Source organism: Oryzias melastigma, linkage group LG21 (genome assembly GCF_002922805.2).
Source record: "Oryzias melastigma strain HK-1 linkage group LG21, ASM292280v2, whole genome shotgun sequence".
Lineage (NCBI taxonomy): Eukaryota > Metazoa > Chordata > Actinopteri > Beloniformes > Adrianichthyidae > Oryzias > Oryzias melastigma.
Genome location: NC_050532.1, coordinates 25,707,336 through 25,735,249, shown reverse-complemented (window position 1 = coordinate 25,735,249; position 27,914 = coordinate 25,707,336). Strand labels below are relative to the sequence as shown.

General features: G+C 39.0%; 1 protein-coding gene across 1 annotated transcript in view; it reads right to left on the bottom strand.

Annotated features, from left to right (window-relative positions):
• lrp1bb (low density lipoprotein receptor-related protein 1Bb) overlaps window positions 1–25,965 on the bottom strand; it is a gene marked incomplete in the record, with an annotated part of 410,583 nt that extends 384,618 nt beyond the window's left edge. The window contains 1 exon segment of the mRNA XM_024287246.2: window positions 25,392–25,965. Within this exon segment, the coding sequence (XP_024143014.2) occupies window positions 25,392–25,833 (442 nt within the window).
• Between the last annotated feature and the right edge of the window lie 1,949 nt (window positions 25,966–27,914).

Sequence of the window (27,914 nt, the reverse complement as noted above, 5' to 3'; positions counted from 1 at the left end):
AGAGAAAGTTTTGTGTCCTCGAGGATTTAAACCAGGAAGATCACAAATGTTAGTTTTTATATTCAAGTAAAGCCTGACAGAGTCTAAAATGGAAAAATAGAAATCTGTTAATTGCAATATGTGGCCTTCGTATTTATTTGGAAATGTAAATTATATCACAACGGCAAATGCTTTCAATGTAAATGTGATGGACAAAAAACTGAGTCCAGCAGGAAGTAGTATTAAAAATGAAGCATCTAAGCATCTACATAAAACATTTATCCCTAAAACTGTCACTTTGCTTAATTATCAATTGCATTTGTTTTTAGTTATATATGGATGATGCAGTCTGTGATTTTTAGGTATTTATTAACCTATTATAATAATTTTGTCTTTTGTCATTTTGAAAGATATATTTTTGTTCAATGAACAGTCAAACTAACCATCCATCTATCATTATTTCATCAGAGTATTTAAAGACACGCCGTTTTATTTCTATAATTTAGACTTCAAACAAACCTTTCATAATGTGCCAGTAATGTAATACTTGGGTCTAAATATTTTTGCTTAAATTATGTTTTTTTTTTTTGCTAATTGTGTTGTTTCATCAGATTATTTATTGAACATCAAATATCCATCAACAGATTCAAAGAACACAAACCTTCATGTTTTTAGTCCTGCTGAAACTGAACGCTGCTCAAGAACCCACCAGAGAATCCAAAGACCTGCTAGAAGACGCTGCGATCCTCTGGTCAATTAAAGAAGGGAGGTGTGCACATCACTGACGATTCAAGTATTTCATTTCTTGCTTGTACAACTTCCAATCGGAGACAGACTGGTTGGTGTTGCAGCAGACGAGCAGCTTTTACAGTGAGAGAAGCATCGCATGAGACTCAGCTAAAGCCTGACCTTTGATAACTTTGTCAGGGGGATTGGCGTGATGGCAGAGAAGCTGAAAAACTGGGGAGGGAAGACAACAAAGGCTGGCCAGAAATGTCTGCACGATCGTCATGTCTGAGCTGTTGAAAGGCCTGCTGCATCACAGACTTCAGGGAGCTGAGACGTCTCATCCTGACTGATACGACGGCTAAATCAGAACACGAAGGGAACGTGAGGCAGACAAGAAAATATTTGTTACTTTAACAAGACTGAGGTCAAAACAGGATTATCTAAAATACGATCTGTCACAGCTGATGATGACGGTCCTTGAAGACGCAGCGGCTGGACTATTTTTAGTTTCTTTTAAAGTGCTGTAATCAGTATTTCAAAGAGAAGATGGTGTGAAGACGTTCTCTTCTCCCCAGTTTTAGGGGGGACTGGGTTCTAAGGAGGTCACTTTGTGATGGGAGGGACTTGTCAGGTAATTGTCACATCTGTTTAACAGATCGTCAGCACATCCATTTACCATCAGAACCCTGTCTCAGGACATTAATTCACTCAAAACAGACCACTGTTGATTGTTGTGTAATCTCAGAGGTTAATAACTGAGGGCAACATGTAATTGCTTTGCATCTGATGGAGGGACAATCATCAGCCATGAGATGAGACACTGTAGGAACAATCAGCTGTACACTAACGGTCATGTTAATCAGCTTCATTACACCTAGATGTTTGCCTACCTGCTCAAAGTATAAATGATTGTAGTCAAAAAAGAAAAAAAGACTGCAGTTTTGAGTGGAAAGGGCGATGACTGAAATGGAAGGTGAGGAGGAAGTGATGGAGAAGTTTGAGAACAGGAACAGATGGAGATGGACTTTGACAAAAGAATGGAAACTTTTGTGGTGAAGACATTTTTCTAGAACACAAAGAAGCATAGAGCGACATATGGGAGCAGCACACAAGTTGATCACATCTTTTGCAGATGTTATCTGAAAGAGATCAGCATCTGGAAAGTGGTGGCAGAGGTGGGTGTGGCTAAACAGCATGGAATGGTGGTATGGAAGATGACTCTAGTGGTGAGGAAGATGACTCAAGTGGTGAGGAAGATGAGAAAGGTGAAACATGTAAAAATATAAAAAATAAGTAAAGTAGTTAAGTGAAGCATAAAGGGGGCAGGATTTCACAAGTTTGCTTCAACCCACTCATTTTCAATCTATTCACTACCCCAATTTTGACATAAAAATTAAATTGTTTCCTCAAAATATCAAATTTTCAGCCTTGCTGCTTTGAGGTTTTTTACAGTGCAATTTTACATCTTTTTTATGTGTGTTCTGCATCCTGATTGGCTACAGAGGGTTTTAAGTTAGTCAAATTTACACAAATCTTCAATCGCGAGCAGATTTTTTTGTTTTCATTCCATAAATCCTGGACGTATATATATATATATATTTTTTGTAGGCTTGAATTTTGAGTTTAAAAAAAAAAGTGAAGTTCTTCATGTCTGTCAGAGAAAATTAAATAAAGTGTGAACCATTAAATCATCTGTAAAAGTACTTCATAGATCTCACCTATTGCGGGTTATTAATGGAGCGTAACCTCATCAATAAATGAGGGAACACAGTTAATATACATTTCTTTTGTTTGTTTGTCTTGATCGCTTGAAATAAACCAATTCCAGAGAATTAAAAAATAGTGTTTTTCTTTGAGGGAGGAGTTGAAACAGACTTTGGGGCTCAAAGATTCTTCCAGATGATTGAACAGCTACAGCTAAAGTGATCAGGGACACTGGGATGATCACGAATGTGAGACTTTAGAGAATCACAGTAAAAGCTATGGAGAAAACTAACATCACCAAAGACTTCTCCAAGAAGTGACTGGCTAGCTAAAAGGTCTCAGAGTACACAAATGTCTGTCACTTTCACATGCGGACATCATATTCTTCTGTGATCTACAGAACTAAATTCTGTATTTGCATGTTAGTACCTAGTTTACACAGCATTTTAGTACATAAACATTTATAAATGAAGCTTCTGGTCTCTATGAACAATTGACTTTAGAGAAAAGAGGAATAACTAGCTGTCATCTTCACAGACAGTTACTTTTTGCATACAGTCGAGCTGTTTTTTATGATTATAAGCATGCTTTTTAAATGTAATCAGACTTTTGCTATGATCTTGTGCTTTTTATACTGTCAGTCAAATAAATATAGGTATGCAACCGTTATCATTCCTTCAAAAAGGTATCTCTACCTCACCAACCAATACCTGCTTGAAGCCTTTTATTTTACCTCAAAGTGAAAGTCTGATAAAAACATTCCAACAGAGTTGATCTCTTTCATATTGAAGCCCCACATCTCCCCCCACCCCAAAAAAACCTCTTTAATTGCATGGGTCTGCTCTAAGAGTGCTTGGATTTTCATCCACTCTCAGCTTTCTTGGACAAAGATGAAAACAGACGCGGCGGGAGAGGAAAGACGGCTCGAGAGCCAACGAGCGAAAACAGCTCAATGCTCTGATCTCCTGCAGCAAGAAAGGAACCAGTGTTTCAAAATAAAGCGTCTTTAATCACAAACATGTTCAAAGTTTAAAGCCAAGTGTCTGAAAATGGTTACCAAAGTGTCAAAAAACTGCTATGGCGTTACATGCAACCAACTAATAATGTAATGTTGACTTATATTTTCACGTGATTTCAGAGAATGGAAAGAGAAAATGGAATGGGGTCACAAACGTCCACCTGTGCTTCTGTTCAAACACAGCAGGAGTTTATTACATGTTACCACAACCTCAGGGATTTTCACAGAATTAGCATTCGTCACTTCCCACAGACTGAGACAAGTGATTGTTTTTCCATTAGCTGAACAGCTAGCCTTCACCTGATCCTTTGATACCAACATTAAACACCGTCACTGCATGTTCACTGTAATTTATATTTCATTAATGCGCAAAAACACTTTTTTCTCAGTTCTTCAGTTGTGGAAACATGAATGTATTTCTATGAATAAAAGGTTTTGTGTGTGTTTGATTATATGAACAGATTTCTGATGAAAAAAAGAAAAAAAATGATACTTAATTTCTGTTTCGGAAATAGTTTATATTAAAGATTAAATTAAGATATATTGCTAGGGGGTAGGATTAAAAAAGTTTTTAAACTTCTTCCTACTCCATTTCGAACTAAATAATTGAGATGTAATATCTTTATTTATAATTTATGTAAAAATTTTCCGTTGTTTTCTTGTTTTTTTACCATGTACTTTGTACGTTCGAAATAAAGGACTAACTAACTAACTAACTAACTAACTAACTAAATAACTAACCTTCTCAACTGACGATGACAATTCAGCACCTTGTTTACTTCAATTACCCATCAACAATGGTAATATATATATATACAAATATATAGTTCCAAACCAAATTCAATCTTTCTGCCAGCCATGAAATAATGCGGAAAATTGCTGATTATTTGCATACAAAAAACTGTTTAAACTGTTAAAGTAAACAAGATAAAAAAATAATACATACATTATACAATATAATTTATAAACATAATATTAGTAAACAAGATTGAATGTAATTTTAAGACGAGGTAAGGCAGAAGGTAAAAAATATCAGTTTTAACTGGTGGTCTAAATCCTGGAATCATAAATGGAGCAAACGCTGTAGAGTGAAGAAACAGCAGAAAAAAGACAGAGTTCTGATCTAATGAACCAGGTAAAAGAAAAAAAACCTGTCTCAAAGAGAGAACGTCTGGCTTACAGACGGAGAAACTGTGTCTGTGCAGTGGATGAACATACAGCTTGTGAGTCACACATGAGCAGACCAGGAGGCACGCACAGATCTACAGATGGATTGCTGTTTTCTGGAACAGACTCAGCGAGCCAACCACCATTTGGTGCCAGAAAATCAGGACGACCTCTGAAAGTCGTGTCAGCGAGGTCTTCCTCTAACTCTGCCAGAGCGACCAGCATTTCGTGAGACTCGCATCTACTGAAAGTTCTGACTGACACAAGAGGAGAAGACCAGGGAGGAGAATTTTATACTTTGGATTTCCTCTAAATGTTGAACAGTATATCAAACAAATTCAAAGAAATGTCCTCGAATTAAAAAATATAAAAAAATTATTAACTGTTATTATTGAAAAAACCTTTTAATGAAAAGGAAAAACAATTTTTGGACGATCCTGAAGGATTGAGGAGACATGTTTGAGGTCAAAGTGCTTCATGTCTGCCTCAGAGCAGTGAAACACAAAGATCGGTTGCATATCACAGAAGTCGACACGTAGAGTCGGCGTGGCACGAGCTGGAGAGCGCATTCTAATCGTATCAAAGACTTCTACAAACAAACACGGGTGAACTATGATTGATGGGAGTGCCGTTAATGGGACTCCATTCTAACCCGGCGTCAGACGGGAGGGGGCCCGGGAGCAGAGATCAATAGCAGTTCGGAAGCATGTTAGGGAATCATAGTGAATCAGATTGATGACAGCTGGTGGTGATGTATTTTCTAATCTAAATTTAACTCAAAGTAACTCTTCGTCGGAAGAACTGAACTCCCATCCACGTGGGCCAACAGCTGCTGGGAGGGAAAGCGTTGTTGCAGCAGGTGTAAGCGAGGCCAACGCTCCGGTTTTATCTCTGATTTTCAATTCATGCCCTACGCTGCCAAAGTGCAGTAAATTATTCATCCTCAGTGGCAATCTAACAAATATTTCAGACCCAGAAACCTCTTTTCGCCCCACTGTCGGCTTTGGACCGACACTTCTGCATCAATCACTCAAACCGCTATTGAAAGATTCAGACTGGAAGGAGTTATTATTAGACTCCTGAGGTATCCACGTCTACGAAGATGCTTACAGCTGGACAAAGGCGTAAAAACGATCTCAATCATTTGGGCTCCTAATTTGCATCAAACTGGACGGCGGCGCAGAGCTCTCTGCCAGGGAGAGCAGCCACAACACAGACAGGGCACAGACGTTCATTGTTGGCGGCGTTATTAGTGTTGGTTTGTGTGCTTACGTTTGAGCGTGTGTTAGCTTTTGGACTGTAGATACTGCGACCATTTGGAAATCCTTCCTTTCTGCACTAAACCAGCATTTTTAGCCATCTAAAGCTATTTAAGTTAGCAAAACTACAGAAAAATACATTTATTGATTTTATCATTTATTTTAAATCTACACAAAAGAAAGCATTAAAAAAACAAACAGCTGGTAATTTATCTTTCTGTTCGTTTCTATTTCGCGACAGCATCACCAAATGGCTTTAGGTTTGTCTGCTGAATGAAGCTTGTTGGGGGATGGATGAATCCCTCTCCTGTTCTGCTTTCCTGAGCCAAGTCTGCATGATGGGCGCCGAGAATTCGCCCCGTGCCAGGTGGCAGCTGGGAGAGAGCGTCCCCGGCCAGGCTTCAGCGGGGCTCTCCGCCGTCCCTCGGGGTCTCGACATCAACGCTGCAGACCAATCTGTGGGTCATACGTGTTGGCGACAGCCCCCTTATGTGTGTGTTTGTGTCTATAATTGTATGTCTGCATAGAAGAGTGAGAGTTTTCGCTCCAGTCGCGATGCAAAGCTCAAATATAAACTTGTAAACTTATTGAAAATGTTCAACAAATTAATAAATGACATTAATTTACTGCGTATGCATTTAAAATGTGCATATTTAATATAAAAGCACTAAAAATAAATATTTGTGATCAGAAAGCTCATTCAGAGCGAACTGCTTCTGGCGGTTTCTCCGCCTCACATTTGTATTTTGTCATTTGGAAGCTGCTTTGAAGTCTGTAAACTGCTGCAGATGATTCCGTATCTGAACGTGTCCTCCAGGCTTCCAGTATACAGGGACATACTAATACCAGAGAATCCATGCTCATGTGTACGTTCTGGAATGGTTTTTTAGTTTGTGTTTTACATGTCAGACTGTAGTGAAAATCTACATTTAGCTCTGTGAGACGTCTTCGTTTCTGCGTGCCCACAGACCCTTCTCACTTCCATTTATGGTTGTGGGTAATGATGTTGCCCGATTTCTGGCCAGGAAGAAGTAGAGCTTTTATATAAAGCAGTTCAATATGTATTTTCTGGAAAATCCTCAAGTATGTGTGAATTTCATTTTTTCCAGGTGTTTTCTCGTTTACGCTGCTCGATGCCGCCTTTTCTTTTTGGAGACGAACTAATCCTCGGTGAGTGGAGATCTGTGGCAGCCATGGGGGCTGTGCAGTGGAGTGTGAGGCAGCAGATGAGAATGTTAGAGGACAGAACCTGCAGTCACAGTGTCTGTGTGTGTATATGTGATGGTGGGGATTTCCATATTTTGGTTTTGGAATGTGGGTAGAATAAAACAAACAGGCTAACGGGCAGATGAGCAGCTTCTGGTGTTTTTACCGTCAGTTCAAGCTCGAGTTCTGGATAAACTAATGAGGAACTCCATGGTTGTGTCATTTCTGAACTATTAAAATGCGTAGTTGTAGAAGCTAATCTTTCTTCAACAGTTAAAAAATTCGGCTGGTAAATCGCCTGTCTGTCCTGGGATAGGATCTCTCTCTCATGTGGGGATCCCTAAAGTTTCTTCTTTTTTCCTGACTCGGGTTTTTTAGGAGGTATAAGGGGAGGGATTTTATTTAGTCTTTAGCTATTTTTTCATATTTTATGACTAACTTCTGCATGTGTAAAATTACCGGCATGAAGCCCAATGAGGCAAATATTCTTTCTGATTTTAGGCTATATAAATAAAATTTAATTTCTGAATGTAATGGCAAGTCAGATGTAAAAAAAAAAAAAAAAAAAAGTCAGGCAGCTTTAAGATCCTCCTACCAGCAAAATAAAAACACAAAAATTGTCCAGTCACTTTTTTTTTTTAAAGTCCACCAAAAACTACAAGTCCCAGATCAGTTAAAAGCTCCAATATTCCTCCATAGTTCACCCAGTAGATTACAATAGTTGGGAATATTAGTTTGAAAATCCCCTCTACAGAATCCGAACCTCACCAGCCGTGAACCTCCCCGTACGTCACTGGATACCATGTTTCTGTACTATGAGGCGCTCTGTTTTAAAAAAAAAACAGGAATGGATCTTGTAATCTGGAACGCCTTATGTACGGATTAATTCTGGTTCTGTCAATTGATGTTGAAGCGATTTTAAGAGGTACATGGCGTACCATCAAAATGTCAGTCTGTTGTTTTTAAGAGTGGAAAACAAGGTTGGTTGTTTTTGTAACTATGCAGCTAACATGTAGCGGTGTTAAACTGTGTTTTTTTACATGTTACTTATGAGATTAGGAATTAGCATAGTCACAGTAACATTTGTTTTAGCTGTATCAGTCTGTTTTTATGTGTTACTTTATATTGACTCTGTTGCGTCTTTGGTCCGCCCCCATGGAGGAGTGGTTCGCCCTGGTCTCTTCACTCATCCAACCTCTAGCCCTGTCCTCCTTCATCACATAGTCTCAGTAAAATACACGTTTGTGTTATTTATATGTTTTTGAACCCCCACAATTTAACCTTTGTTTTTCATGGTGGTGTTATTCGCAGAGTTAATATGCATTATCATGTAAGCATATTATCATAAATATGATGATAAGTCTTATAAAGTTTTATTTTGAAAATACCATGGATGTTTTTATGTTCAGATCTGGACCTGTTTCCTTTTCGGTTTTCTTGCGTGAAATTGACGCTTCAACGGACTGGAAATGGAACTCTTGAGTAAAGTTTGTATTGTGGAGCGGAGGGACGGATGTGGACCGCAGACAAGACGGAGGAGATGAAAACATTCTGATTGGTTAATGAAGGTTCTATTGTTTTGTGTCAACACAACGGAGACAAACCGCAGACGGTCAAGTAGAAATCAGCCTTAATACGCGAATGTGTTACATACAAGTACTAGATTTACTGTGAGAGCAGTAATAAAGTCTGACTTATCTCAGACTCTTTGTCTTGGTTAATGCACCTTACAGTTCGGTGCACCCTATATATGACAGGTTCAAAAATAGACCATTCATTGACAGTGTGCCTATAGTCCAGAGTATTTGGATAAAAAATAAACACGAAAAAGCTAAAAATATTCAGTTAGACGAAATTGTACAAAAACGCGTCACTTGTCAGAATCCTTTGAAAATTGTTGCTGTTCAAGTTTTCAAAGGATCTAGAAGAGAAGACACTTTAAAGCTCCGTAGGCAGGATGATGGAGGAGGAGGAGGATTTGATAAAAACGTCTGCGTGGAAGGTAGAGACGGATTTATAACCAGCTGCAAGCGCAAAGAAAAGCACAGACACACTAACAAATTCAGTTTTCAAACCGCTTAACTATTATTACAAACCTTTTATTATGCATTTATTTTGCATTAGTATTTCAACGAAAAAAGCTTTGAAACTAAAGTAAATGTATAATACCATGTCTTTACATATTCTGTTTTCTAATATACAGCTAAAATTCACCAAAAAGCAGCATTATGTGTGGAACTGTGCGCATAATTCAGTTTTTAAATAAAACGGCTGTAAAAATTTAACTAGCTCCCACTTTTAACTTTTACATATTTTATATAATTTCTTATTTAAAAGGTAATGCATATATATATATATATATATAGACTAATGATTTTAGTATCTTCTGCAAGTGTTTAATACACCTTTAGCCACAAATGTGTCTAAAAATGTACATATTTAAGAAAGAATGTTAACAGAAAAGTCCTTTATTTCATAAAATAAGAGAATTCAAAGAAGGTGAGACTAAAAACGCAGCAGTCTGAACAACAAGAGAATCTTGAACCATATTTCTTCCATAATGGAATCACTTCCTTGTCTCTCCATGAAACCCAGAAGTTAATTAAAAATCATCCTAGTCATTTAGAAAGCTCCCTGTAACCAGGCTGCATTATATCTTAGGGACATCAATGTCCCATATTTCCTCCACAAAGCTATTTGCTCTCAGACGGCAGGTTACGAGTGGTGGAAAGTGTCTTAAAGCACGACTGGAGGGTCTTTCTGCACAAACAGGTTTGACTTCTGGAAAGAAATAGTCTTTTATTTTCTCAAATATTAAACTTAAAACTTTCCCAATTCATTAAAGTTTGTGAGAGGGTTGGTTTAGAAGATGAACCCAAACCTCCCTGAGCTATCCTGAAATATTATTGTTATACCGAGTTTTAGCATAAATCTTTAGCTTATTTTAATGTCACATTATTTTAATTTCTATTTTCAGATTTTTTTTTCTATATATGCAAAAAAGTCTCTTATTTTCTTTTCATGTATATCTTTTTCATTTACTAATTTCGGTTATGTTGGCATTTGAGTTAATGTTAATAAATCTTAAACTGAAAGATAAAATAATATAAACACCAACCCATCAAATGTGTTCAAATGTTTGTGTACTTTTTTTTTTTTTTTTTTTTTTTACCTAAATGCATTATTAATTTACCAGATTCGAAACATCAAGTCTGCATTCTACAAGTACCTGTTATCCATGTTTAGGAGCTTCAGAGTTTTGCCAACTATTAAAGAATTTAAAGTTTCAATTATTTACTTTCTTGTAAGAAGTTCATTAATTAAGATTTTTAGTTGTTTTTTAAAATTATATATAATTTCAAAATCATAACTGACAAACTTTAGTACAGAAAGCTTATCCAGCTATTATTTAAAAAAAAAATCATATTTTTATGTCATTAAACTGATGCCGTCTAAAAAACTTGACATTTTTTTCAGACATTTACTTCATCTCAACCCTGTGATTTAAAAGCTTTTTTAGCATAAAGTGTTGTTTTTTTAGCTACTTTGAGCAGTAATTTTATTTTCAGATTTTGAAAAAAAAAATCAATCAATCAATGGTTCCTTCATAGCCTTAAGAGATCTTCACTGAGGATTGATGGAACTCAAATGTTTACCATCCTGGTTAGATGGATGACTTAGTTCAGCTTTTGTTAAATAAAGCTAACAGAGAAACAGCGTTTATTGTTTTCTTAGTAAACCTTACCAATAGATTTTTGGATTAAACGATTTACTGGAACACAGTTTAGCTCATTTTCTATTTATGTCAACAAAGATGACCAATTTGATCCATAAAATATTATTTTCAAATTAAAATGAAAATTTAAAAAAATATATGCTTTTAGGACAGAAAAATTACGCTATGGTATAATAACATTATTTTACCATTTGTAGTTTTTATGTCTAAAAATTTCAACCCATGTAGAAATCATTTGTCCATCTACTGCTTCTTGATCCTCAGTATTTCTCCATTACTGAAGCCAAAAATTACCTGCCCTACTTTTTTTTAATTTTTTCATTGTTTTCTCATGATAACGAGATCAACCATCTCATTATCACAAGATAACGAGTGTTGTTTTCTCGTGATGAGATAATAAAGAATATACTTTTCCGTACTGAAACTTTACTTGTTTTGTGGTCAACAAAAAAAAAAAACATGAGATGAATTCAGACGCATGTGGAGCGTAGATCCACAAATAAATAAAAAAAAAAATAGACTAAAAAACACCTTTTGTGGATGTTTACCTCTGCTGTTTTTGTTATTAGCCACAAAATGAAGAGCCTTAAAACAGGTAAAGTCTCCGTGTGGGAAAGAAAGAGAGCGACGCTATAGTATACCGTTCATTATCTCGTTATCAAACGGAAACAAAATTTGTTTTCTCGCGATAATGAGATAGTGGATCTCATTATCACAAGAAAACGATCCAAAGGAAAACAAAAAGAAGTGCAGGCCGTTTTTGCCTTCCGTACTCCGTTGTGGATTTCCAAAAATATTTTTTTATTATGAAATTTTGCAAATATCTAATATGCAGATGTTTTTTTTCAAGATGCACAAGATAATACTTATTTTTTTTTTATATATTTACTTATGTGGGATAAATCCCCAAAAAGCAACCCAAAATTAAACATCAGGATTTGCAAAACAATAATTTTAATTTTAAAATTATTTTTGAATCAATTAATTTAATTTGAAAAAGTACTTTGGAGTTCTGCAGCAAACATGGACTTTCTGAATAACTCCAATGAATCGAGTTTTACCTTCATTTGTTGTTTTTGGGGGAGTTTGTGTTTCTCTGAAGCCTTAATATCTGTGTTACTGCATCTGATGTGCAACTTTATGTAAACTGACAACATGGGAAATGGCTAAATGTTAAAGACAGATTAACATGTGTGCAGACAGAAAGAAAATATTGATTTAAAATGAAAATGTGCTCATGGGCTGGATGCACATAAGGTAAATAACATGATATATCATTCAAATCCCACCTCTGACCTGTTAAAAATGATGTGATCTTTTCAAAAAAAGATGACTTTTTACCGATTCCTTGTGTGTAACTTGAACCTGTCAGGAGCTTCACTTTAGAAGAACATGTTTCCTCACAAACGCGCAGCTATAGGTAGAGGATCTACTCCCAGAGAAATAATTAACTACACTGAATCTGTTCCACAAACTTTGAAATTGGGTCAAACGGGCCACAGACAGCACACTCGGGTTAAACGAAGAGAACTCCTGCTGGGCTGCAGACATCCTGGAGGAAGAAAGTCCACCAGCGTGCACCACAGTGTACCGGTACGCCGCTGACACACCGAAGGTCTTTGCACGCTGCGAACACAACTTTATGTACACGTTATCTCCTCAGGGTGCTGCCTCCATCCTGACAGATCTCACTCTGACAGGCCAAATGCTGCAGATGGATTCTTTTACCCTTTGAGACACTTGAAGAAAGAGGATTGCTTAACTCTGCCTCGAGCTTCACGCCCAGCTCTTACCTTCTAGATAGCCCCTGTTGAGCCAGCCCACTTCGTCTAAAGAGATCAGCTTGTTTGTTTTGCTGATCTTCAATTCCAAGCAGCTCGTTTTGGTTTAAGCTGTTGACTCTTAAGGTAGGCTTAAGAGGGATAGTCTTCACTTAAAGCTGATGCTATAACAACCAACAGAAATAAACACACGGCAAAAGAGTATCCCATTATCCTGTTTATTGGAACATCTCAATAGTATGCAGGTCCAGCACAATCTCACGCATATTGACGTTTGGTTAAAGACTCACTTTTTGATGCTTTAGGTGTCCCCAACTCGATGTTTTTTGATGTGCTGGCTGTTCATAAAATCAAGAGTCTACAACACTCAGTACACGGTATCTGATGCACTACAGGATGCATTAACGCACATGTCCGGTACTGGTACCCTAAAGCCTCGTTTCCACCGGTACGCTGCGGTTGTAACGGAAATAGACTTTCCCCTTCATCTGTACAGAAACTCACAACACCAGGAAGAGTTTGACAGCTTTACTCTGGTCTGTGAAAGACATAAAAAAAATACAATGTTTCCACCTGCAGTGGCACACCTGGCTCCCTACAAGATCAAAATTTAAATGTAAAATGGCTGCTTTTCCACAACAGTCTTTCTTTCACATCTGTTCGCTAGCCAAAAGAAATGTTCAACTTGTACAAAATGCACAAAACTTAAAATACATAAATTCAATGACACAAATCTAGGCTAACATATATGCTGTAACACCTATTGAATAACAAAAACAAAACAGCATGCTAAATATCCACAAATTATTTTAAAAAATTGGCAAAATATAGCTTACCCTCTGCAACTCTGAGAGGGCGTGGCTGTGGCCACCTTGTTCAACACTAGCAGGAACTGTCCACACTTCCGGTTTTTCAAAATAAAATAACAGAAAATTCACACAAGAAAGGAAAAAGCTGAAAACTGGAATAAATTTGTTGCCAAAAAATTTTTAAGTTTGTTACGCGGTCCAGTTCGGTATTTTGAGTTTCCAATGTAAAATGGACTTATTATGATGTTGCCATCTTCTTCTTTCCCATTTTCTCTAATCCCACCTGCCCCCCTCCTTTGTCCTTTCCGTCCAGTCCAACAACAAAAAAAAATCAATATAAATAAAGCTTAGTGTGAAATACAACAGGGGTTATACTCAAACTCCTGTTGTGACAGTAAAATCTGCCCAACACTAGAGGCTCTCAGCCCGTATCTGTTTGCTCAGCTGTTGGACAGGACAAGTAAAAAAAAAAAAAAAAAAAAAAAGCATCATTAAACTGTTCCGACCAGTACTTCTTGAGAGCCTCCATCCGTTGTAGGTCCATAGAAAAATGGAATGGGAAGATTGGGGCAGAGCCGCTGTAGCAATGTGTTGATAGGCATAAAGTGGTGACGACATAAGAAAGCACCAATATAGCGCTAAGCTAGCATTTCCGTTTTCCTCTTTACGGCGGTATTCTTCTTAGCAATCTTTTTTCAAACAACATTAAGTTTCTGTTATACACGATGTACTAAAACTAAAGCAAGAAAAGGAGATTGGAGATATGGGATTTAGTGGGAACAGCCAGCACGTCAAAAAACGACAAGTTGCGGACACCCAAATCATCAAAGTGCCGCTGAGGAGGTCAGTAACCAAATGAGTTGGGAGTGAGAATGTGTCGGCAAATCAGTTTGTAGGATAAACTCCAGCCGGATTCCCCCTGAAAAAGTCGTTTTAGTTCATTATTACCATTGTAAAATATTTTAATATCTCAGAAAACTCAATTTAACAGCCCGTGCAACCCAAATAATTAAGTCGAGGCAGACTTTAACCAAAACAGATCATGAGCATCAAAAAGGGGGAGCTTCTTTCTATCGGTAATCAATGCCGCAAGTCAATTTACAGCCCCTGATTTTACAAGCCGAGCAAAATCTATCGCTGATTGAATTGTAACCCATTAAGGGCGCGAGAGGCGATATTAAACCTGGCACTATCAAAGATCCAACAGCCTTTTTCCATATCTGTGTTCTGTCCTGAGCTCGCTCCATTTTCTGAATCTTTGAGTAGCTGGAGGCCATCCTTCACCTCTGTCCTGAAACGACATGTGAGAGCTCAACCGCAGCAACACTCAGCTGACATCTCCTGATGGATGTCTGGCTCTTTCAGTGTCTTTTTACCGCGTGTAAAGGCCTGAATGCTGGACGGAATCTTGCAAAAATGCTGCCTAAGCGCACGCCTTAAAAACAAACATGAAAAAGCCTGTCAAGTCTCCGGTGGGTTTTAATGCGCTTCTGGGGAAAGAATTCCAGTTTGCTTGCAGCTCTGAATCTGCTCCCCGTTCGGCTTGAAACACGACGCACCACCACCATCCGGGTTGTCTGGTTTTGGAGCCAAGGCAAACACGAAGAGCAAACGTGAGAGGAAAAGCATCTGAAGTGCAGTGCAGCTGACGGGGAAGATGAAGCGGTGCTGACTCGTGCAGGATCTGCTGTTCTTTTCACAGTCTCTCCTCCAACGCTCTACACAGTTTTAACCAGAATCTACATGTGGTTTCTTCAATTACCGAGTGAAGACAGAGCGAGTGTGTGGGCCCTTCTCCCTCCTGAGGCTTGCCGATTGCTGAAGTGAACACTTTTGCTGCCATGTCAGAACAGGTTGTGGGCAGAAAATGGAGCTACAGAGGAGACCGCACAGCTGGCAGGAACATTTCGACTTAATGGTTTCCCAAAAAAGGAAGTGAAACAGCTTTGAAAACAGAATTCCACTTGACCATGGAAGGTCAACTCAAGGTGCCAACCAAAGAGCTCCACTTTAAGGTCAGAGACTTTCCTGCAACTGAACAAAAGTTGATGAAGAAACGTCATGGGGTTAGTGTACATCCTTAAAAAAATAGAACAAAAAGTCTTTTTTTTTTTTACTGAAGACACTAAGTTTCCATCATTTATTCCAGGTGTCAACAAATCCTCTGTAATCTCATGTGCTTTATTTCCTTTGTTCATTTAAAGTTGAATTTATTACAGTTTTTAGACATTCTATCGATGACGTTTTGTTTTCTAGAAAAACAAAACAAGAATTTATACATTTTTTAAAAAAGTAATCTGACTGTTGAGCTATCATTGCCCTCTCAGAGTAAATAGAGCTGCAGATGTGCTGTGTTTATGATTTAATGCACTGTAAAAACTAAAACATTGGACCAATAAACAAAAGCTGTCATCTGTTACATTTGAAAATATTCGTTTTTATCTAATTAGGTTTGGTAAATCATGAACCCAAAAGTTTAATTTAATAAAAACTAACGATTTTAAATGTAATAAAACATGGACATTTGTTTATTGATCCAATGTTTTCTTTTCTCAGTACAGACCCGAGTAAAGATGTTGAACTCTACCTGGAGTTGTGAGTTTCTATAAGGATAGAAAGGAAGAGTCTGCGTCCGTAACGCAACAGTAATTTAATTCAAAGCTGTTCTGATGTCCAATAAGCTGGTAAACTTCAAACACTTCTGACTTGACACTAGAGTGGATGTTTTTTTTTAGAATGGATGCTAATTTAGATGATTTCTGTTTAGTTTATTTTCTGATCCAGAAGGAAGTTTTATTTTGAAATATTTCCAGATTATGTTCACAATATCCTCTTTGGCCTCTTGACCACCTAAATTTAAAAAATATCACTTTTATCCTTAAAAGTCGGAAGCTAGTGTCCAGTTTTTAGCCTCCATTTGACATTAAAGTGAAACCCCTCATCAAAGTTCAAACATTTTACAGAAAACAAAGATCCAATCAAATAAAGTTGCTGATTTGTGGAAACTTATAAATGGGATATTTGACAATTTTCCTGCATGAAAGCACTAATTAGGTTTAGAAACTTTAGCACAGAAAATGTTCCTATGTGTTAAAAAAGATACCCAATGAAAGAGGATTTATGTGAGGACAAAATGTGATCAATCTTTTTGTCCTCTGAGCCTGATTCAGAGTTAAAATGGGGGAAATAAATCAAGCAGTGAAACTAAAATTTCCTGTTGTAGCATTTTATTTTGAAAATAGCTTTTAGAATTAGCATTTAAAAATGCCGACTTCAGCCTCATTCGGACCGGTCAGTGAAAATACATTTGAATTTAATCTGGTCTGTGGCCTGAAGAAGGTCGAGTACCACTGTGTTTTCCTCCAGTGAAATTATTTCCAATCTAACAAGATTATAAACATATTTAAGCCTTCATACGTTCAGCATAATTTATTTTATTTTGAAGAGACATATGCTGTCATAGATCAAATTTTAAGAGATAAAATACATCCTTATTATCCAATTATTTTATAACTGGAATCCAAAAAAAGCTCCAACGTGTTCCTCATTTGTGTTTATGAGTTGCTCATTTGCATCCACCAGACCATCGTTCATCCCGTTTAGGGTGACAGAGGTGGGGGGGTCCATCCCAGCTGTCATCAGGTGAGAGGCGGGGCATCCCCTGGGCAGAAAGCCAGCCCACCACAGGTCTACACACAGGAACAACCGGCCATGCACACTCCTGTGGTCAGTTTTGCATCAGCGATTAACCTAACATGCTTTAGACTGTGGGAGGAAGCCGGTCAGCACAGAGAACACCCCCGCGTGAACAAGAGGACCCTGTACTGGTTTAGACCGGGAACCTTTTTGCTCCTTATACAGACTTCCTCATTAAGAAAACTCATTTTGAAGCTACAGTAAAGGTTATCCAGATCCAACCTTCGTAAAGTTCACATCAGCAGGTATGACATATGAGGGGGTGTTGGTGTTCTGTACATCCTGAGCCCTTTCCTGTCCCAGGAAACCTAAACTCGGAGCTACAATCACCACAGGTGGGGATAAAAACGTGTTGATGAACTTAATGCTTCTGTTGCATGTGGGCGGAGCTACTGTCATTGCAACGCTGACTGTATTTCTCATTTACAATGTATGGAAGACACAGATGACGTTGAGAGATCAGGTTGATTTATTTTGAAGAGTTCTACAAAAGCGTTGGTAATCTCGTCTCCATGTTTGGGTTCATGAGATCATTCAGAGATTCTCCCGATGCAGCACATGTTCACTCCCAAATCACTACGTTTTGGCGTTTGGTTAAGGACCCCTCCACGTCAAAAATAGATGCTTTGGGTTTCCCCAACTCGTCATTTTGCTCCCATTAAATCACGGGTCACCAGCCTCCGGACCGCGAACTGGAACTGGTCCAGTACCGGGATGCAGAGCGCACTGGTACCCTAACACGGAAGTGCTGCACGCCCAGTACCGCATCTGGCACCGGTTTAGGTCCGGCACTAGGTTAGGTTTAGGATGTTGGGTTTGGGTACCAGACATGTCCCGAGAACGTGTCTGCATCCGGTGCCGCATCCTATACGACTGCTGGTTTTTACGAACAGCCAGAACGTCAAACAACAACCAGCTAAAACGTCAAAAACTTGAAGCAGACGGGTCCTTAACCAAACGTCAGTTTGTGACGACCGGAGGATGAGAATGTGTTGATCAGTACGGTGAGCTTCCCCATCCACTTCAGGAGCTGATGACAGCTTTCAGCGGTACTTCCTTCTCTCTGTGATCCCGTTTAATGACTTGCTGTTCCGCATTAGTCTAAATAATGTATGGATGCAAATAAGAAAAATCTCAAGAAGTTCAGGAGGAGAACGATCAGGTTCTCCTCCACGTTTGTTATAGATTTCACCAAACAATACCGTCAATGCATCAGACGACAAAGCCAAGTCCCTGATTGGTTGTTGCAATGCAAATTTTTTGCCAAAATTCAGATTTTTAACTCTGGAAGTGGGACTAGTAACACCTGAAACGCACTGCAGGACCTCTAATCACGTCTGTGTGGAGTAAACATTAAATCTGGATTCCCTGATGTACGCGTTTGGTGTAAACGCAGCATTAGGATTATTTTTAGTAGCAGAGAAAGGAGACAGATTAGACAGCTGGATTTCCACTTGTTTTAAAATTGATACATGTTTTCACCTCACTTTTTAGGCTAAAAGTTGCTTTTTTTGTTGTAGCTGTATCTGATGTAGCAATTTAAAGCTAACATGCTAACACAAGTGTTCAGTGCATTAATTTCTGGCATTTAGAATAATCTTCAGTCTTAATGGCATCTATGCTTTAAGAATAAAGATTACATTTAGCCATCCATCTGATGCTGTGCTATTCAACATAACAGAGAAGAGTTTTTCAGGATACACTATAAGACTTCTATTGTAGAACCATAAAAAGACTGTATTGGAAAAAGGTCAAAATTATATATTTAACCATCCATCATGTGTTCCCGCAGGAACCTGTCCCAGCATGGGGTAAAAGGAGGGGGGGCACACTCTGGACAGGTGGCCGGTTCATCACATTCAGAGAAAAACAATTCTAACAAACCTACGAATGAATGAAACCATCCTATGAACAAGTTCTGTGGGAGAAAACCATCTGAGATTAAACACTAAATACATTTCCTTGAACCAAGTGAAGAAAAAGATGTGAAGCTGCAGTAAATTACAAATCTAATGCGAACTTTTCAAAGCATTCAGTAGTTTGTCTCATTGAATCGACATTCTGTAGAAACAGAAATCATAAAAATGCTTTTAGTTCAACAATAGTTCGTTGGTCTCTGAGGGTTTGTTTGTTTTTTGAATGCTAAAGGCAATTAATTTAAATAAATATGTTTTTCATGATGAAATAAATTAAAGAATCTGACTAACAGATGTACAATAATTAGTGTGCAAAACAATTATTTACATAAAAAACAGACAAGAAAGGAAATAGATTGATGTGGATTTGTATACGGATCAAAACAAACCAAGAGTTCAAATGAAATATATCCTCAAATCTGCCTGACTTTTAGTTTTTGATATTTTTTGTCCGTTTTTAATCATGCTGTAAACGTTTGTCCACATGATCACAAACTCATTCTTTTACCATTCAGGACAAAGAGAGCTACATGGAATTGCCTCAAAAAGCCAACATTTTCTTGTATCCTAGTGAGTGAATGGATGTTTTATTGATTTTACTGATAAATGTCAGTAAAGGAAAAAAAAGTTACAACTATTTGAATACTCTCATTAATTAGATTCCAATCTGAACAAGCACTAAATCAATACAGATAACACTTTCTGCACACTCATAATTGATTGATGCATATTTATTTAAATTCCTCTTAAAAATTTTATTTTTTCCTAACTTTCTTGCCCTCCAACTTTCCTCCTGCTTGAAAGCCACACCCACCTGTTTCTAATTCTCCCATCAGCCCCTGTGCCTGCTTACCTGCCATCCTCCCTCGGCTGTTTGTCACGTACCCATATGTGCGTTTGGATGTTTATGTTTCGCGGCTCTTGTCATCCAACACCTGCTCGTGCTTCCAACCTGCCCGTCTTACTTTGAGACCGAATTTTTCACATTAGCTTATAAAAAAGAGCCGATGCTTCCTTCCTTCCTGCCAGCGGTCTGTATGCACTTGGGTGTTGTTCCCTGCGGTTGATGTGAGAAATGTAACAGTTTATTTCACTTAGCTGGAGGAAGGAAAATGTACACCTTTAGATAGTGTTACTTCTGGACTGCATAATCACCAACGCATGCCCCAAACGTCCAATTCAGTGGTGTCAGAACAGAGTCCCTTCAGATTCACGCGCTGTTTATTTCTATTTTTTCACAGCTTAGGGAGAAGCTGCAGTTTTAATGTCCAATTTAAAATGTTCATGTTCTGAAAAACTGAGTAACAAATGTGAAGCATGTTTTTTGAATATTTTTTAGCTGCAGTAAAATATTTTCCCTCCCCAGCTCAGCCAGGCTTGTATGATTGTGACCTTCATGTACGGCATTTCTGCTTGAATCCAAATGTCAAGAGTCAAGACCTCAGATTTGCCCCTTTCTTTATACATTTTAGTGGGGGGGTCGGTTGAGCTGAAAGGATTCCCGAAAGCTTCCTTTTTGGAAAACATCCTTAGATTTGCTTTGATAAGTGATTCTATTGACTCAGCAGCCGTGTACGGGAGAGTACCTCCACTAAAGTCCATAACAATTTCAAGAACCCCGTGGGAGGCTGAAATGGGTGTCCATTTTTTTTTTTTTTTTTTCTAGCTTCCCTTAAATTTTGAGGGAAAAGTTTATCTTCATCCTCTGGAAAATGAATACTTACTACTAATAAATCCCTGCTTTAAACGTTATTAGTCCTCTAGATTCCATCAAAGAACCATTAAAATGTGATTTTAACTTAAATGTGGATTTTCCATCAACTCGTAACTCTTAAAGTAGAAGCTACAAAACAAATTGGACGCCAATTTCAGCCTCATCTGGCTTTTAAGGTGCGAAAAAAAAAAAAAAAAAAAAAAGAAAATTTCTAAATTTCATAATAAAAATCCACCATTTGAAGGTCTTTATTAGCCGCTTCCTCGTAACATTAGACAGCCGGATTCTTAATATTCTGCATTAATATTATTATTATTGGAAAACCACTGTCACACTAAATTCATAAAAGACATAAAAGACTCCTACTTTGTTCCGTGAAATGCAGATTTCTTTTATTTTGAAGTCAAATCTTCTTCTTCTCTTTCCTTTTTTCAGCCAAAAGAAACTTTCTAAAAATACATATGTTTTTTGTTTGTTAACTTTGTTAGCTTGAGGGTTTAAATCTAGCAGTTGGTGCAGCTTCTTTAGGAGAGAAATGTTCAACACGTGACCAAGTGACTTGACATAGACAGTATAGAGAGAACTGGACTGATCATCCCCTCCCCCCTCATATTCCAAACATGAAGTACCCACTGGTCCCAGAAAGCCAAAATTCCATAGACTTAATAATAAAATAACCATCTATTAGTCATTGTTGCTCCGCTCTGGTGTCTCTTTTTAACATCTTCTTGCTAAAGCTTTTTTTGTGATATATATTCTTTACTGTAACTTGTTCAAGTTATAAACTGGCCAATCAGAGTCCTCAGTAAAAGCATGTGGCGACTGCTGGCCCCACCTCAAATGTTCAAAGCGTTTGACAGATTCTCTGACCAATCACTGCTCATTAACATCATCTGGTCCTAAAATGGTGAAATTGGGTGATATCCGTACCGCCGAAAAATGGCGACTGAATTGACTTCAATACGTTGGAACCCAAGGTTTTTTCAATCTGTGACGTCACAGCCTTGTTTTGTCCATTTCTGTATTTGTCAATGGTCAAGAATGAGTCGATGTGGTGGAGAGAATCCAGTAGTTTTCCATAATAAAACTTTCTTCAGAATCTCTTCAAGCCCCACTCCAACTAAACTGTTTTGTAAAATTGATCTTTTAATTATGACGTTTTTAGACAAAATCAAGAAGTTTTAGTTGTTTTTTAAGTTATGTCTTACGTAGAATGGCATTAGCTCATTAGAAATACAGTTCTGGTTTGTGGGCGGGGCTGTTGGCTCGGAGCAACCCCGCCCCCCTCCCCATCACTGGGAGTTCATCCATGCGAGCTTATAGCCTCAAGCTAACATTAGCGGTGCAAAAATAACGACAAGAAATATTGGATCAGTCCAGTCGTACAGTCTTGAAGCAGAGGTCAGCTCAGACGAGGAAACTGAAGACCTACATGGATCTAGTCACGTACAAACGGATGCAGCAGAAGGAGAAACGCCCATTGCAGTAGTCGGAGCTTTTTCAAGCATCCAGTTTTCTGATCCAACATGATTTGAATTAAGAAATACTCACAAATACAACTTGGATTTAGTTCTGGAGGACACCACGTCACTCTAAAGCTCCAGTTTCAATTCAAGAACCAAAGACGAGCAGAAAGACGGCTTGATAACGATGGAAATTCAACGAATCAGTCAGAGCAGTTCTGCTAACCGGGTCAGAAGCCCCTCAGAAGTGACTTTTCACCGCACACAGACCAACCACTTCACTTCACACTGGATTGAATGGGTCTTTACAAACACACAGATAGATTATTTACACTTTTGACACAAAATGTTGAATTTCTAACAGTTTGATACCTCGATGTGTAACATCTAACAAACTACTGAAACATTAAACATTATAAAACTACATTTGGATCCATGAACAAGCTTAATTTCAAAAGCTCGTTTGTGTTCCTATTCAAGTACACACTGTCACACCAGTTTAAGGGCTCACAAGAACTGATTCTGCAGAGCAGGTGGTTCAAACACAAAAAGTGGCTGATCCACTTCCATTCACACCACTTCAAGGTTTGGTAGAAGACCGTAAACCCAGACATGAGAGGACGTGCAAATCTTCCATCATTAGAGGCAACATTTCCTTAAAACCAACAGAAAAATCCACAGGATGATCCAGATGGTTGTCTTTGCAGCAGCTCTGATTATATAGAGTGTGAAACAGGAGGAGGACGAACTCCTCACGTCTGAACGTTAGTGAACTATGTTCGCCAAAAGCAATGCAGGAAAGTCGGAGACCAACAGCTCAACATGAAAGTCCACAAGATCTGGCAGTTTGTCTTCATACCAAAAAAAAAGGTAAATTTCAAAAACACAAGTTTTACCTCCAAAGATTTGCTTCCCGATCGAGTCTCAGAAACATCTTCACGTTGCAGAATGAGTTCATGTCGAGCCCACCGGGACAGGTGAGACATTCAGAGCTTTTTTTTTTTAGTACAATTTTCCCTCTAAACCACCAACAGCAAAATGTGAGCAGCAGAAGCTCCATGTGCTGGAAGGCAACATGAGCAGATAGAACAAAACTCAGGGAAAAAGAAGCATTTTTATAAAATTCAATGCATACCAAAGTCCACGTATTATTATAGAAATGCTTAAAAAAAATAGATTCTTGGAATAGATGTGAATATTATATTTTTAACATTTTTGAAGAATTTGCTGCTGAAGGATGATTTGTTGTGTTGCAATTAAAATATTCTTGCAAAATGTGTTTAAATATAAAACTGCAATTAAATGCATATAAAAGAAAATATGATAATAAAAAACAATAATTGTTTAGTGAGAAAGAAAGAAAACCAAATAACATGACTTTCTCTTGCAAAACATTCATCTTTTTGCAATAAGAACAGTTGATTTGTGGTTATTGGGGTTAGTTTTGTTGAACACAAACACTTTTTATTATTGTTTTTATTCAAATCACGCTGAAAACCCTCTAAAAACCAGACTCCATTGAAGGAATTGATTATTTTTCCTTCTCCAGATAAGATTTGTTCTATTCATGATCATTTGTTCTAAATCCACATATTCTGCCTCTGCAGGTTCGTCCCAGACTTTCCTGGAGATTGAATTATAGACATTTTAAAATATGCAGGCGGGTTGCGTTTTATCTCTGCTGGTCAGCGTGTGCGCACCAACACTAACTAAGGCTTCACTCTGCTTGGCTTTCTTTGTGCGTCTGCGCTCGCCGCCTGCATGCATGCACTTGTGCGATAGCATCTCACAGACTCATTTAATTAGCTCCTCAGGCTGTCTCACCTGCATTAGTGTTTGGACCTATCTGTGCTTCCACAATGCTATCAACTTTTAAATGGGGTGTACATTACAAACAACCTTGAGCTGTTTGACGATGCTTATCTGGAGCTGAGGTCGTTGCATCGGATTAAAGAGTATTTAGATGTTTCTTTTAGGTGTCCAGATTTCCTAAGCTGCTGGTTTAGTCACATCAGCATTTAAGAGACAAAGTAGGAATGAGCTCCAGAGATGCTTTTAATTCATTCCAGGGAGAAATGCTGCTTCCACACTGCAAATTAATTTCCAGACTATTTAAACGAACAAGCAGCTCTGGTGTTGAAAGAAATGCCATTATCGTTCCCATCCATTTAGACACAGAGAGGAGAGCCCTCATTTATTCTGGCTGCAAATGGAGCCGGACAGCAGACGAGATCCACGGCCGACGTCCCGACTTCCCTCTCCACCACAGATCTATGCCGGGGTGGATTGATCCGAACGGTTTTCAATTTAAATATGCTGCTAACCCCGATGAGCCATTAGAGCCGGCCGGGTCTCGTTTTTCACTGGGAGCCAGGCTGAGGCGAAGTGCCCCCCACCTCACGCCCCAGCAGCTCTCGAGGAGCTGAAAGAGGCGAATCCATCTTTTCATTTCACGCGCAGAGAGGAGCTCTCTGCTGTTTGTCCTGCCTGCTGGGATGGGGAGGCAGACCCCCCCAGCTCTGTTTCTTCCAGGATGAGTTGGTGATAAAGTGGTGGTAGTGGGGGTGGGGGTGTCAGTGACATTTGTGACAGTCAAGCAGAGCAATCTGGTACAAAGGTGGGAGAGAAGGGGGACCTGCAAATGGAAAAGATGAGATTTGGTTTTCAAAAACTTAGATTCATCAATTATGAACTGGAGGAAACTGAGACTGAATGAAGATTGATTCATATTTGAATTAATGACACATAAGTTGAGATGCTTGGGAAGGTTTCTCTGGATGTAATAAAACTAATCTGCATGCTGGAGCGCGTGACACCCTCACAGCAGCCTCCGCTCCAACATCCAGGAGCAAATATATGAGAAATACTCGAATCCTGGTCAGTGCGCGCGCGCTACAGAGCTGAAGCCACGAGCCCAAACATCCCAGAGACGCAGAGCTTCACCTGCTGCATCCAAGCAAAGCGCCGCTGCGCACCTGCGGGCGCAGACAGCGAGCCTGCCCCGCTCTTCACGCATCCTCCTGCAGACGCACGCGCGCCTCCTGCGAGCGTGACACAGGTGGCATCCATGCCGCCACAGCCGCAGCATCTCCCGCCAACTCTACAGCATCCAACCGCCTCCAGCCTCCGCAGCATCCCCAGCCCCGCCGTGCCAAGTTTGAGCGGACTGCGCACCCCGGCGGCCGGCCTGCCTGCCCGCCCGGCTCCGGCTTACCTTTCTCCCCGTCCGACACCTCCGCGGGATCGGCGCGCGGAAATAATCCCGAAAAAAGGAGGAGAAGAAACAACTCCATGTTTGGGGAGAGCGGGCTGTGAGAAGCCGCGGCGCTTCTCCTGGTTCCGAGTCCAGTCTCCCCCCTTCCTCCGCCTCCGCCACCCGGTTGCAGAGCGCCAATACTCGCTGGTGTCCGGCGGACAGCGCGCGGAACAGTTGCGACTCTCTCTCTCTCTCTCTCTCTCTCTCCCCGGCACGTGCACGGCGCCGTTCCTCTCAGACGCACGGAGGAGAGAGTCAGGGATGAGGGGGAGGCGGGGTGCAGGAGGGCGAGGATGGAGTACGGCTCCTGCCTTTTCTCAATGAGTGAACGTGTTCGAGGATGGCCGGACTCTGGATCCAAACGGACGGGAATGCCAAAACCCTCACAGTCCGGCAGCATCACCAGAACCAGGGAGTGGGGGAGTCCACCACGAGAGCCCGCAGTTCTTAATGCATCAGCTGGGTGGGGGGCCACCAAACGGAGAAGGGAGAAGAATGAGAGCTGTGCGTCATGACATCATAGTCTATCATTTTGACTGTGATCCCCGCAGTTTGATCGCAATTCAGTCCGAACCAAACACTCAAAAAGTGTTTTTGAAAGGATTTTTCCATCAATGTGACTCTAATTACATTAAAATCGGAAAAGAACGTGTAAAAAATGTCATTTCAGTTCAACAAAAAACTGCTGGAAGACCTTAAAGTGATATTGATTTCAGTTTTATACATTTTTCACATTTTATCTGATGAAATGTTTGTAAATAAAATTGCAATTTAATTGGACTTGATGAAAAGACATTTTTTTCTTTGTCTTATAACTTTCAATTATATCAACTCTTTAGTTTTGTTTTAGTTTTAAAATCCTAATCATCTTTTTATCTTTTGGATCCGGGATCCCACCGCTGCCACCAGTGGAGCCGGGTTTCCGGGCCCCCCCAACACCTTGGAGCCCCCAGGTGAACAATTGGTAGGAATGTATAAAATAATCACCATACCCATTACTTTTTAAAGCCCCCCTCTGATCATCTTTTGATGTATTTGCAATGTTTTTTTTAACTGTCATTACCAGATATTTTCTATTTTAGCTTAAATCAAAAACGTGTTTTCTAGGCCATAGCTTCTGCAGAGCGACAGTAGTTCATTAGAAATCCACCTCTGACTTGTGGGTGGAACCAAGTAAGCCTGCCAACATTTCCCATCATCCTTTTGTTCACGTTCTAGCTTACACCCCCTCACAGCCACAACCTAGCAATATTTGTGTACCAAAGATGGCAAGAAATATTACAGCTCTCCAGATGTACAGTTTTGATCCAGATTCCAGGTCGAAGACAATTTTAAGCTTAATTTTACATCCTTTGTATTAAAAAAATGCCACAATAACATGTTAAAAACACATTTTTTCTCAGAGTGGGTTTTTAGTTTAATCTCTACTTTAGTCAAATCCTGATAAACTGACAAAAAATAATTAGTTTTTTACTAGAAAGTGGTTGGGTAAATAATCAGCACATTTAATACATTATTTTTTTCCAAGACAAATTAATGTATGTAAAATACATTATTTGAACTATTAAATGTGATTTCACTTTTTAAATGCTTATTAAATCATTTGGAATTTTGACATTAATGCTGTCTAAAATGGACCAGTGAATAAGTTATTCAATTGATGTTTTATTTCATAGGTAAGGATTAAAAAAATAATAAATAAAAATAAAGAAGAAGTAGAATTGGGGCCCCATTTCACTGTTCGCCTTGGGCCCCCAAATTGCTAAGTCCGCCCCTGCAAGCACACAAAAAACACCAAAGGGGAATGAAAATAGTCTCTTCATCTATTTTCAAAGCGTTCCCTGTGGACTTTTAATTATAATTGATGCTGTTTTTAGCCAAAATAATAAAAAAAAAAAATCAGTTGTTTTCTAGGACTTAATTTCTGAGGTCATTAGAAATGTACCTCTGAAATGTGGGCGGAACCATCTGCAACGATTCAAATAAAGACGTGTTTAGAAATAAGGTTTCAAGCTTCATTTTCCTTAATATTTGTCCTCAATCATTAAAAAAAATGGTCACAAGAACATGATAAAAAGTCTAAAAACATACATTTCATCAGAGTTGGTCTTTAAAAGCTGTAAACAAACTCCATCTTCTTTTATGATTGTTTTAGGGCTTAAGCGGGGTCGTCTTTGGATGTTTATCAATCCTCCCCCTGAAGTTTTATTGGTCTTTGTTCTTCGTAATGATCACTGTTGGGATCTCAGGGACGCAGAGTCAAGAGACGAGATTAAGAAGATTTGTTAAACAAACTGCTTTAAGGCAGAGGAAGAGGAGAGCGGCAGCAGAGACAGACGCCGCCGTCTCCTGAGGAGCTCAGGTAAGCTCGGCTTGTTTGAGCGGGAACCTTCCAGAAGAATGTTTGGTGATGGAGTCAGAGGAGCAGGAAACTCAAGTTAAAGACCGAGTTTATGGTGAAGATTGAGTTATTCCTAATTC